Below are 13013 nucleotides of genomic sequence, written 5' to 3'. Positions count from 1 at the left end.
TTTTGTTATAACGGTGGATTTGTTCGGAAATGATATTAATTGTAGATGGCTATCTTTTGAATAATGTCTTTGTGCCGTTGTTTTTAGAGTTGAGATAATATCTACATTTATTACATATACTACACATGTAACGGGTTAAAAAAATGATAAAATCAACCATTTAACTACTATTCTAAATATTATCGCATATTGGAGCTTGTCTCAGATATGCGCATTTATCTCAGTAACTATTAGCCGGAAATTTTGAGTACGATCGGGTTGGGTTTTAACGGGTGTTTTTATATTAGTTACTTCCCTTCTAGAACAATCCCTTTTCTAAAACAATCGTGGATTAGGTAAGACGTTGTAAATTTGCTAAAATAATTTTTAACATAATCTTGCTTTTTTATGGCTGTTATAACAAAGCATTCAACTCATATTGGGTAATGTTGTACGCTGCCAGAAGTAATATAGATGGATGGTTTTAATTTATGAAGATTTTTGATTGATTGAATTATTTACATGGTTTTTATTTATGTTCGGCTGAAAACCACGTGAGGGTATGATAGTCAGAATGGAATGCAGATGTACTCAAAAACCGTACATTTTATCTGTTAAGTATTTACTATTTTTGCTAATTTTAATTATTTCTTATTATTCCGAGCAAAATGCCCAAAACAAGAAAAACGGATTTGTCAGCGACGAGGAGCCAGCGTGGGGGCCGGAGACGACAGAGGCCCGAGAGGGCAGGGCGTGCAAGCAGCAGTACGGCAGCAGAACAGGTAGCGCAACCTCCGGTGCAAAATCAGATGGTGGCTTCCCATTCCCCTCAGCCCTCCACAGCACCCATGGTGGTGGCGCCATCCGTCACTGGGGCAGGACCAACAGATGCTATTGGCTCAACTCAGCAAGAATCGACAGAAATGGCACAAGGTACTAACATTGGTGCTCAGTCTCAGTCTTTAATGTTTGGCAATAACTTTAGTCAACCTGTCATTAACAATTCAACCCAAGTAGATTTAGGTTACCATGTAGATAATGCAACCAAACAAAAAATTGTCAATGGGGAATACATTAATTTAACCACCCTGCTGGTGCGTGATGCTACAACTATCCACATTGTCAATGGACTCCCTAGGCCAAATTATAGCCCAGCCCAAACACAATCATAGATTGACAACCATTGAGAAATAAACAGATGCCTTTATCATTTATGCATGCATATATCTTACAGCCTACCCTAGCAAAACACACCAACTATTCAAATACATGCACGACGTTAGGTTGGGGGCCGAAAAATCGCAGGGTTGGGTCACGTATGATGAGCAATACAGGCTTCGGATGGCAATTAACCCATCAAATAACTGGGGGTAATAGATAGTGAATTGTGGCTGGTGTATATGACGCCCGGGATCCAGTCCAATACAAATCGTCCATCAATTTTGCCAAACAAGTGCTTTGACTTTAACTACAGAGATTCTTGTAACAGAATCCATTGCACCTATCTGCACCAGTGCATCAGATGCAACAATAAACATCCATTAATTCGCTGCATGGACACTCAAACTCCTACACACCCAAATGGTCAGTCATTTCGGGGACAAGGATTTACATTTAGACCTTCTTAGTTTCAGTCCACCTATCAACCAAGGCAAGTCTTACCACAGTCAAGACAATTTACACCTCAGCCAAGACATGTTACACCACAGTCAAGACATGTTACACCACAGTCAAGACAAATGGGCCCTGGGCGTTTCCCCACTAAAGACACAGCAAATACTGGAACATTTAATTAACTACCCAGATAGAGAGGCAGCACATACTTTAAGGGAGGGTCTAGTTAATGGGTTTAAGTTGCAATATGAGGGTCCCCGGTTTCCAATTTTTAGTAGTAATTTAGTGTCTGCAAAGCAGCATCCAAATGTTTTACAAGAAAAAATAGATAAGGAAATTACAGAAGGGCGAATGGCAGGCCCCTTTCAGTCTCCCCCTATGTTAAACTTTCATGTGTCCCCCATAGGTATTGTTCCAAAAGCTGATGGCGGTTGGCGAATGGTAATGCACCTTTCATACCCACCGTCTGCAAGCATTAATCACAACATTGACCCTATTCACACATCAGTAAAATACACATCATTTGACACAGTCATTCAAACAATACGTCAATTGGACAATAATTGCAAAATCTGATATAAAAAGCGCCTTTCGGTTACTTAAGATATTCCCAGGGGATTTTGAACTATTAGGTTTACAGTTTGAAGGTAAATTCTATTTTGATAAGTGCTTGCCATTTGGGTGTTCCATTTCATGTAAACTATTTGAAATGTTTTCCACATTCTTAGAGTGGTTAGCTAAGGAAAGATCAGGATTCAATACCATTCATCATTACTTAGATGATTTCATCTTCATAGGCAGTGCTAACACAAGTCAATGTAAATTTATTATGCCAAAAGTTGAGGAGTTGTGTTTGGAAATTGGTGTACCCTTGAACGCAGAGAAAACAGTTTTGCCCAATACTCATTTAGTGTTTCTTGGTCTGGAAATAGACATGGTCAAAATGCTAGTCTCTATTTCACAGGAGAAAGTATATCAACTTTCTACCCTATTAAAATTTTGGGTAGGTAAGAGGAAAATTAAGTTGTCGGAGCTACAATCTCTAGTGGGCAAGTTAAATTTTTTCAGCAAGGCTATACCTGGTAGTAGAGCATTTAATCGCAGGTTTTACAATGCTATGATAGGAACTAGTAAACCAAATCATCATATTAGGATATCAGGGTCCATGCGTCAAGATATAAAAACCTGGATCGAATTCTTGGATAGTTTTAATGGGGTGGTATACTTTCCGGACAGTGAGTGGAGTACCTCAGATACACTGAAACTCTTCACAGATAGTGCAGGGTCAGCAGAATTAGGTTGTGGTTGTTATTTTCAGGACCAATGGATGTTCCTTCAATGGCCAGAGCAATGGGCTTACAATGAAATTTTGCGTGATATTACTTTTCTAGAGTTAGTTCCAATTGTGTTGTCATTGATGGTCTGGGGAAGCCTCCTGCATAATAAAAAACTTATCCTTTTCATAGACAATATAGCTTTGGTTCATATTTTAAACAAACAGTCATCTAGGTCAGAGCGTGTCATGTCATTAGTTAGGCCCTTAATGTTGGTTGCGTTAAAGTACAATATTCAGTTTAAAGCTAACCACATCCCAGGCAAACTTAATCAAATAGCTGACTCTATTTCCCGCAAAAAGTGGGACACTTTCAGGAGCCTGGCTCCTGCAGCAGACGCACAACCTCGGCCAATTCCGGAGCAATTCCAGACCTTGCTCTCGCAAGCGAAATAGAGCGTTTATTCAGTGCATCTATGTCGGTGAACACTAGCGAGGCATACAGGGTAGGGATCCAAGCATTTGAACAGTTTCGTATTGGCCAAGGGTTGTCACTGGTTTGGCCGCCACCAGACACACACTTAAACATGTTTATTGCACATATATCAATAAAACACTACAAACACTCGACGGCAAAATCATACATTGCAGCGATAAGCTTCAAATGCAAAAGTCATACATTATATGATCCCACAAAAAACTTTGTCACCCAAAAGCTACTCCAAGGTATGAGAAGATCCACCAATACAGCAGACACACGGTTACCAATCACACTGGACATTTTACAAACCATTATCCCAAACCTTCAATTTGTTTGCTATAGCAATTATGAAACCTCATTGTATAAGGCTGCCTTTTCCCTTGCATTCCATGCATTACTTAGGATAGGTGAAATTGCTCTATCTAAGGGTAATTCACATGAAACCATAATCCAATGCCAAGACGTTTCACTGTTAACTAACAAACTTATGGTAAGCATTAAACGCTCCAAAACCGATCAGTGTGGTAGGGGAGTGACATTGTCAGTTAATGCATCACATGGAATAACGTGCCCAGTAAAAACAATGCAGGAGTTTTTGCAAGTGCGCCCAAGCATTACGGGGCCATTATTTTGTCATTTTTCGGGGAAACCACTAACACGGTATCAGTTTAGTGCGGTCCTAGCTAAGGTCTTGGCAAAGTCATCCATTGATAGTAAGAATTTTAAGTCGCACTCCTTTCGGATAGGAGCAGCTACTACATTAGCACTTCAGGGCGAAACACAACATGTCATCCAATCGGCGGGTAGATGGCAATCTAATGCCTATCGCACATATATTCGTTAATGATAAGAATTATTGGGCTAGTCTCATATACATGTACCATTATACATTCATCATTTTAAGTAAGTAGTAACTAAGCTTAACATATATTCGTTAATGATAAGCATTATTGGGCTAGTCTTAAATCATACATTACTTATTTGTAGTAAATAGTAGCTAAGCTTAACATCTACCAAGTTTTGTGCACATAGGTGTCAATAAAGTCTGGGTCATAGGATCCTCCATAGTCAAGAGAGCGAGCATAGCGTCCAGGGAACGAAAGGGGGGATTAAACCTTGGAATAGTTAATACCGAAATCTGGTGGCAAGGCTATGGAGGTATGGTCCTTAGTCAGTTACTTCCCAAGCTTCGTGTGCTGCGAAGAATTGAGAATGACCCAGATGTATTAATTATACACTGCGGAGCAAATAGTCTAGGTCTCATTGAGTTAAAGTCACTGCTGGAAAAGCTCCAAGACACACTGGAACTAATAGCCAAGCTTTTCCCTCGTTCTAAATTAGTATGGTCAAACCTGCTCCCTAGATTCAATTGGAGGTATTCAGAGGACATTAGGGCCATGGAGGACTCAAGAAAAAGAGTCAATAGGGAAGCAATATTGTTAGTTACGTCTATGGGGGGGGGGAGTTTTATTAAACATACTCAGTTTGACAGTAAGGACCCAACATTATTTCATGATGACGGTGTTCATTTGTCCAAAAAGGGAAATGAGTCATTCCTAGAAAACATTGAAAAGGTTGTTACAGCGTTACTTAAGGTTGAGGGAGAAGAAAATGAGCAAGCTCTGGCCGCTGGTGACCATCTGTGTTGAGGTACTGCCGCCGTCACTAATGGTCTTTGTTCCTCCCATTGTGGCGGTTGCAGTTCCATAAATGCCCGTAATAGATTTGCATCAGACAACAGGCATTTATGGCCCTTGCAAGTGGCGTATTTCGACCGCACCTCAACACAAATGGAAGAGTCGACACATATTCTACGCTCATGACGTCATATTGGACAGTTGATCCTATGCACATGTGAAAATTTTTGTCCATTTACTTGTCATTCAAGGTTGCTTATATCATGTATATGGCTTAAGTAAGGTTAAAATATTTAGTAGAACGTTAATGCACTTGCGTTTACCCAGTGCATGATTACGTCATATTTGCTTATTGATAATTGATAACGTCATATTTGCTTGTTGATGACGTCATAATTACGTCAAAGTTGCCTATTGATTACATCATGTTTGCTTAATGCTTGTTGCTTTGCTTTTTGCTTGCTTGCTTGCTTTTGTTGGGGGCGGCCCTGCGGTAGCCCCCATAATTTCACCGCGGCCAGAAGCGCCAAATAAACTATTCTCAGATAACTTGGTTTTCATGTTATTCATTAGGTATCTGGGATAATGTTTGCAGTGTTTACACTAAAATGTTGTTTTTGAAGTCATGCGAAAAATAAGTTGAATTGTTTTTATTGTTGTCTTCAACTGATATGAAATTATCATTAAATCATTAAATCAAAATTTATTATTAGGTCCAGTTGAATAAGAATTGTCCCTAACCTCATTTACATGTTTTACTGTTTAATTCTTTAATTCAATCAGTTTTAACACCTAATTAACCTATCATTTCGAAGACAAAAAAGCATTTGCACTTTTAACAATGAAAAAGCAAAATCCTAATATGTGCAATCACATTAGAAAGTCTATCAATAATTTAGTTGTCTAAAACATAAATATTCCCGTTTTAAAAGGCCGTGATCACGATTTTTGTCAGTTTATTCGATGAATACAATGATTTAGTAAGGCATTCTAATTGTTAACTAAAATTTGGGTGCAGTTGTTGAGTTAAATACAAGATACAGAGCTTACAATTGTTTTGTTATGTTAAAACAGCTAACGTCATATTTATAATATTTTTCATGAGTGACGATATCATTTTTGTAAATAAAAGTTTATGAAATAATGGGATGTTAAGATATTGCAAACAGATCCAACTAATGTTATGTTAAGTACATTGAACATAGATTCACTGCAAATTAAAACGTTTAATACAATTTTAATATAACCTTTAGCAATATGAAGAAATTAAGAAAAGGAAACTTCAAAGCTCAATATAACGTTTGAATCCCCCAGCAGATATATCGCCATGTCCATTTTATGATACGATACATCATGTGTGTTCATAACACATGACACAATAAAAAAACCACCTATTTATTTTTTTTTTGTGATATCTAAAGGTCATGTTTTTATCACACCGCTCGTAGTTACTAATTAGATAAATTTTCTGCTGTTAGATGTATGGGAACATTATAAATTATAGACATGATCACGAGGTTTCATTTAATTTCTTAAAGTGTTTCCTTAATTGTATATTCAGCGTAAACGATCACAATATGTGAAATATAAGTCAAAAGATTTGCAAATAAAAATTACAATGTTGACGTAGACGTCAGGTATGGGTTTTAAAACACATTGTTAACATATACAATTGAAAGTCATTGGTAATCGGGTTTACTTTTCAATTTCAGTAAATTAATAGTATTAAAATACGTTCGTCAAATATCATGTATTTATAATTTTTCATTGCAAGTCAAACGTTTACAAAGGTGTCTTATAATAATGTGTCGTTTGTATACCAAATGGTGATTAAAATAAAATCAAACCTTTGAAAATATTACCGCACATATGTGTATACACTGCACCAATGTTGTTTAAACATGTATTTGTTCTCAAGATTTACAAAACCCAAAACTATGAGGTAATTGATTTGTATTTAATTACATTTCTCAACGTAACTGAAAGAAAGCAATTGCATATAAAACAAAATGGAATTCAATGCAATTAACAAAATGCACTCTGAACGCACGATAGGCAAACGGTAGACGAATGCAATAACGGTAAAGTAGAACGTATCAGTTATTAAAACCATCATTCATATTCAACTTGTCAGTTTTGCATTGAGGGGATACATTTTATACGAAAGTGATTTTAATCGTGTTTCCGTTGTTTCCACTTTTGTGGATTTCCTTCTCACGATCTGCTTTATCATATCAATATGATGATAATGAGTCATACATATACATATTATAATATTTAATGACAAAATGAAGTTCATTTTATCAGATATTTAGAAAGAAAATATTATCATGTTTATATTTAATTCATCTAGATATCTCTTGGTACAAATTACACAATGGAGCATAGTACATGTGAGTGTGTTAATGGGTTGGACAAATGTCACCACAAAGCAAGCATTCTGTTGTATGGGTATGTCTTTATATAATTTTTTTTTATCTTAATTTAGAAACTTTATTCTGTTAACAAATTAACAATAGCATTGACTATTCATATACCCCATTTTATTCACTGAAAACTTTGATCCTCAACTCCATAATAAATACAAAAATGTAAGCAAAACAGATGTGAGACAGAGTTGGATTAAACATCCAAAGAGTGCACCGCCTCGTCAGACTCAAACTATGGAAGATCTTTTTACTGCACCTGACCGGTTTATAAATTACAGGTAACTATCTGTTATTATCTGGGCCTTTAATACACCGTTTAAAGTTGAGCACACTTGTATTATGTATATGAGAAGTATATACTAGATTTTGACCCGTGCATGCACGGGTTGACATTGCATATATGATATCGTACATTTAGGAAATAGAAACATCGACGCACCGTATCGTTGACATTTACATAACCAAGCTTTAAGCCTACAATAATGCTATTGATTTCACTACCCTCTGCTTGGCCTTCGCCATGTTAAAATGCCTCCCATATGACACATTTTCAATGAAAATTTACACGTTTTTGTAATATTGTTTCTGAGTTTATCCATGCAAATGTGATATTGTGGAAACATAAACCATATGATTATGTCAATGTATTTTGTGAGTTATTGTATAACTTTCTGTTGTACGTCAATAACATTGGACTTAAAACATCACTAGGGCAATAAATAGACCAGTTGATGACACTGATCGAGATTTCCTGTACCAAAAGGTGAGACAATTAGGAAGGTTTTCAGGTTGAATATGAAACCATTATCTTTAGATATTTACAGCTTATTCTTGCTGTTTTATGCTGTTGTTGGTTTTTAATGGTATTACTATTATATTATATTTAACTTAATTTAAGGCAATATGAGATGAAATTGTTATGCTGGAAAAAAAATATCATGGTTTTTGTTAGCCATATTTCTGTGGGAAAAGCTGTACAGAAGCCTTATATAAAGCAAAATTGAATTATTATCATCCTGTACAAAAATGATGTGTTATATATTCCTATAGAGATATCTTTCTTCCGACAAAAATTAATGACTTTTTAAAATCTTCTTGATCATAAAAGTTTAAGTTACATGCAGACTTATCATACTAGGAGGTTTTTGCAGCAGAAAAAAAGATTCTAAAGAGTACAGCTTATATTGCTTTAACTGTTTTTGGTTCTGTTTTATTACTGTAAATTGTTTTAATATAATGTTTCCTTGTATATGTTATACTGTTGTTCTATTACCATAACTTCTGATCAATTATGATAATTGCACATCAAAGAGGTTTACACACATATATAAGCACGAGAAGTCAAAAAGGGGAATCGATTTTATGTCTTTAGGTATTCTAACTTCAAGTTTCTTGTACAGAAAATTAACACTGTAATATAGAATATTACATAATTCACTAATATGTATAGTTCAATATTTTTTTTTGCAGCCATGCATTGGATTTTAGAACCAGAACCACCGGTGCCACAGGTATGTGTTCCGATCATTGACGACCTGTTGGCAAGTCCAGAATTTCTGGCTGCAGAGCATCCATCGACTTGGTTGAGACAGAAACTGATTGTGAATGAAGACCAAATTCAACAGGTACCATATACTGTGTATAACAAAATCAAAGGCACTTGTTTTCCTAGTATTAAGAAATGTTGATTACGCTAGCTTAATGATGAACAATTTGTTTTGGTCATAATATTTGTCAATCAAAATGTGTGTTTAAAAAGTAGGGCCTTGTATTTCTTTTCAGATTGCTGCTTTGACAGTTGGACAGAAAGATAACTGCCTCTGGTCTGCAGTGCGAAGAAATCGTCTTACTGCTTCTAACTTTGGTTGCGTTTTAGCAGCAGTAAAGAGAAATAGGTACGTTATATGAAAGTTTGTTTTTATACATTTTTTGAGTAATGGATATATATGTTCTGAGGAATTCATTTTCCTCTGTGTTGTTTTACAGATACCATGTTTCCCTTTTTAAGCGCTTATGCCAAGCCTATGATCTGTCAAAGAAAGATGCAATAATCTGGGGAGTTTGTAATGAAAGAGTAGCCATAGACAAGTACAGATCATTTGGGGATGCAGTAGTAGAACCAACAGGTAAATATGAAATAACAAACCTATTTTTGTTATCAAATATGGTGCAAGTGACAATTAAAATCATTTAAAGATGTTAATTGTGGGTAACAAATATTGCCAGACAAGATAATGGGTTTTTTTAATTTAAACTGATAACAAAAAATAATTTCTTATATCATGAAAGATTTCCTTCTAACGTTGGTATAATTTTTTTTCTGTTTTTTTTCCTAATATCAATAGGCATATGGCTTCACCATAATGGTGTCCTTGGATCTAGTCCTGACGGAATTATACGTCGTGCAGCTGCTTTTGGATTTTACCACCAAAGTCCAGCTTTGACTGATATAATGCAGGCTCACAACATTCAGCCTGAGATCCCGGAAGTAAAGTGTCCATATTCAGCAAAAGATAAAACAATAGTTGAAGCAGTCGAAACCATTGCTGATTTTTGCTTAGGTAAGCAAGCTATATTGTGATATTGCACCTCTTCAAAGTGATTTTTTTAAATTAAACAAATTTTTAAAAAGTTTATTTGAAGTTAACGGTTATAACCTGATTAGTATTAAGATAATGGAATTCTAATTTTTATGATATTTATTCTGTAAACAATTTATGCTTAAATTGAATAATTCCGTTTTATTATATTTGCATTTTTTATTTTCTACTTAAAGAGATTCAAGAATTTTGTGGGGAGAGAACTTACAAGCTGAAGGAGAACCACCCTTACTATGATCAAGTACAGGGACAGCTTTTTGTAGCCAATAAACTTGCGTGCGACTTTGTGGTATGGACACCCAAAGACTTTGTCATTGTTAGAATTCCTCATGGCAAAGAAACGTATCAGTTCTTACTGACTATTATTTTCACAAATTTGTGCCACATTTGCAACAATGATCTAACAATGATGTAATACATGTATTATTCATGACTCATAAATTATAGTAATTTGTTGAGCATCAAGCTTTCTCAAAACAAATAAGATTCATAAAATAAACACCAATATCAGGTTCATTGTAGTTTGAAGTTGCATGAACAAAATACATGTAGTTTTCAATCTGTTTTTCAGTTATTTTCTGGTACAAAATTCTGAGCTACCTCTTGCAACAGAGGGTCTTTAAAGTTTACTAAGACACAACATAGCTGGAAAATTTCGGTGCTTATGTATCTGAACTGGTGTGGGATGTGCCTAAGTATTTCATAATTATTTTGATCTTTCATTGGCACGTTCTACGTGTATTCTAGATTCTGCAATTTTCCTGCAAAGCTGAACTTCAGCAGGTGTGTACTGAGATTTTGCTGTCAAAAATGGGGAGATATTAAGATGTACACCTTGTGGTAAAAGTTTATGTATTGTGAACCCCTTATCTGCTAGAATCATATCACCAGGAGACATTTTTTGCAAAATTCCACAATGCTCAACTAGTGCTACATCTGATGTGCTACCTGGATAAAGTTTACTTGCAAACACTAGTGCACCATTTGGGGCAACACCAGTGACACTTTTGACCGTGTGCGAGTTCTTATAACTACTGTAGGTGCTAGCTTGTAGCCTCATATCATTACCAGGAACATCCTGAGTAAACTCAGTTGCATCCAACACAATACGACATGAGCTAAAATCGCCAAAACTTGTTGGCATTGACCCTTTACATTTCTGCAAAGATGGAATGTTGTGCTCTACAAGACCTTCAAACAGTACTTCATGCATTGCACATATCTGTGATGTTACTATATTATTTTCTGAAGTCGCACTTGTATTGAACCTCTCGGCAAGATCTAAAAGTGGGGTGTTCATGGTGAGTTTCATAAGGGACATTAACAGTTGATCACTTTGTGAAATGAATGAGGGAGTCCATCCATCAATGTACTTTATGGGGAATCTTCTCATCATTGGATCGATGGCTTTAAACATGTCTGGTCGAAGACTTGTATACATCAGCATCTGTATTATAACATACTAGTATCGTTTATGTCGTGTTAACTCTTGTTTTAAACATGGGTTAAAAACTTTCATAGATAAAATTCAACAATATTCTTTAATATGAAATGAATAAAAAAATATTACATCTGTATGTAAAACAAAAACTTTAATGATTTCGATAAAAAGAAAACTGTCCAGCAGTCTCATATGGAAACAAATTTTCACTTTCAGCTTCCAATTGATCAACTATCCTTGGTGGATTTAAAACTGTCCAGCAGTCAATCCATTTTCATTAATAAACACTGAAAATAAAATAATAAACCACAAAGCATCTTGTTCTAAAACACACGATAGCAAATGTGAATTATTAAAAACAATTACAATTTGAGAAATGATATAGTGATAATTAAGATTTATCATGCACTTAACAATTAACATACCTTCCTTTCATCTCCTATGATATTCTCTAGTGTAAAGGCTTTTTTCAATGACATTGCCTGAATCCGGTCTGTAAGTTCTTTAACGTGTAGCTTTAGGTTCTAAATAAATGAATTAAAGTAAGACGCAGAAAATTTACAATAATAATTTAATGATCCATTTAAAAAAACAAACATTGTGTTCCTCAATCATTAGCTCAAACGTAAGTTGGTAGGAATGGTCATGAGAATGTGGTGGGAGCTGAGGGGCGCAGTCATTGACATCCAAGGTGCTCACACACATCTCCTGGGGGCTGCCTCTGCTTTTACTGTTCTACTTTTAAAACATGGGGATATTCTGAATATTTTTTCAATAATTTTATTTCAAAACTATAATACACAAGTATTTAAACCAAATTTACCTCGATATTTTATTTGGATCCTCGAAATCAAAAACGGAGCTCCATGAGAAAATGGTAGGTCCATTGTCCCTACGCCGTCCTTGAAATGACAACTACAAATGCGGTCAGATGAAGCATTTATAGATCTGTCCTTCCGCCTAAAATGCATGTATGATCGATAAATAATGAACAGAAAACACACAAATATGTACAAATATTGTCATAATTGGAATTTGCATTTACCCCCCTCCCCCCCTCCCTTCCGCAACCCCTTCGTATATATGCTGCTTGGAATGCAAATAAATAGATCTTACCTACAGAGTTTTTCCCATCTTCTCGCCAACGTTGTATTTGTTGGAAACCGGAATATTTTACATGTTCGTTTTAACCCTTGATGGTTACAGTTGAAAACGAAGCATATAGTCATTCTGTATACAGTAGTGTTTACGTTTGTTTGTCTCCGGAAGTTAAACACCGGAAGTAGGGTTGCGCGAGACTGTGTTAGCCTATTGTAAAATATAGTCAGTTGGAATCATACCTTTGGTGCTGATGCATACCAAACTCACGTAAAAGTATATTTCATGTAAAGTCTATATCAAAGTCTGAAAACTAGAATGCATGTTGGCTTGTTGGAGGTTTCATGAGGCTGGGTCCAACAACAAGAGATTAAGCTCACGAATGGCCCAGTATTAGTCCTGTACGGGAGAGAGCCCCCGTAATAATAGTAATAATAATAATTATTATTATTTATATAATT

General features: G+C 35.6%; 1 protein-coding gene, 1 long non-coding RNA gene and 1 pseudogene across 2 annotated transcripts; 2 read left to right on the top strand and 1 right to left on the bottom strand.

The window, feature by feature from the left end:
• Window positions 1-194: 194 nt before the first annotated feature.
• Window positions 195-2121, top strand: LOC128172424 (uncharacterized; annotated as a pseudogene).
• Window positions 2122-7565: 5444 nt separating this feature from the next.
• On the top strand, window positions 7566-10487 carry LOC128172432 (uncharacterized). Its single transcript, XM_052838231.1, has 6 exons — window positions 7566-7691; window positions 8884-9038; window positions 9196-9308; window positions 9400-9539; window positions 9759-9974; window positions 10190-10487. The coding sequence occupies exons 2-6, from the start codon at window positions 8886-8888 to the stop codon at window positions 10426-10428; spliced, it is 861 nt and encodes a 286-aa protein (XP_052694191.1). The 5' UTR covers window positions 7566-7691; window positions 8884-8885; the 3' UTR covers window positions 10429-10487.
• Window positions 10488-11583: 1096 nt separating this feature from the next.
• Window positions 11584-12721, bottom strand: LOC128172503 (uncharacterized). Its single transcript, XR_008242269.1, has 3 exons — window positions 12571-12721; window positions 12278-12414; window positions 11584-12192 (listed from the first exon to the last, which is right to left on the bottom strand). It is a non-coding gene; the product is annotated as an uncharacterized LOC128172503 (long non-coding RNA).
• Between the last annotated feature and the right edge of the window lie 292 nt (window positions 12722-13013).

This window comes from Crassostrea angulata, chromosome 2, assembly GCF_025612915.1.
Source record: "Crassostrea angulata isolate pt1a10 chromosome 2, ASM2561291v2, whole genome shotgun sequence".
In the NCBI taxonomy this organism is placed as follows: domain Eukaryota; kingdom Metazoa; phylum Mollusca; class Bivalvia; order Ostreida; family Ostreidae; genus Magallana; species Magallana angulata.
This window is presented reverse-complemented; position numbering and strand designations above follow the sequence as displayed.

Bases quoted from the DNA above. Each gene is read 5' to 3' on its own strand.
- LOC128172432 (XM_052838231.1), top strand. From the start codon at position 8,886: ATGCATTGGATTTTAGAACCAGAACCACCGGTGCCACAGGTATGTGTT. The intron at 9,540-9,758 runs GTAAATATGAAA...TAATATCAATAG, and splicing joins TGCAGTAGTAGAACCAACAG to GCATATGGCTTCACCATAAT. The intron at 9,975-10,189 runs GTAAGCAAGCTA...TTCTACTTAAAG, and splicing joins CATTGCTGATTTTTGCTTAG to AGATTCAAGAATTTTGTGGG.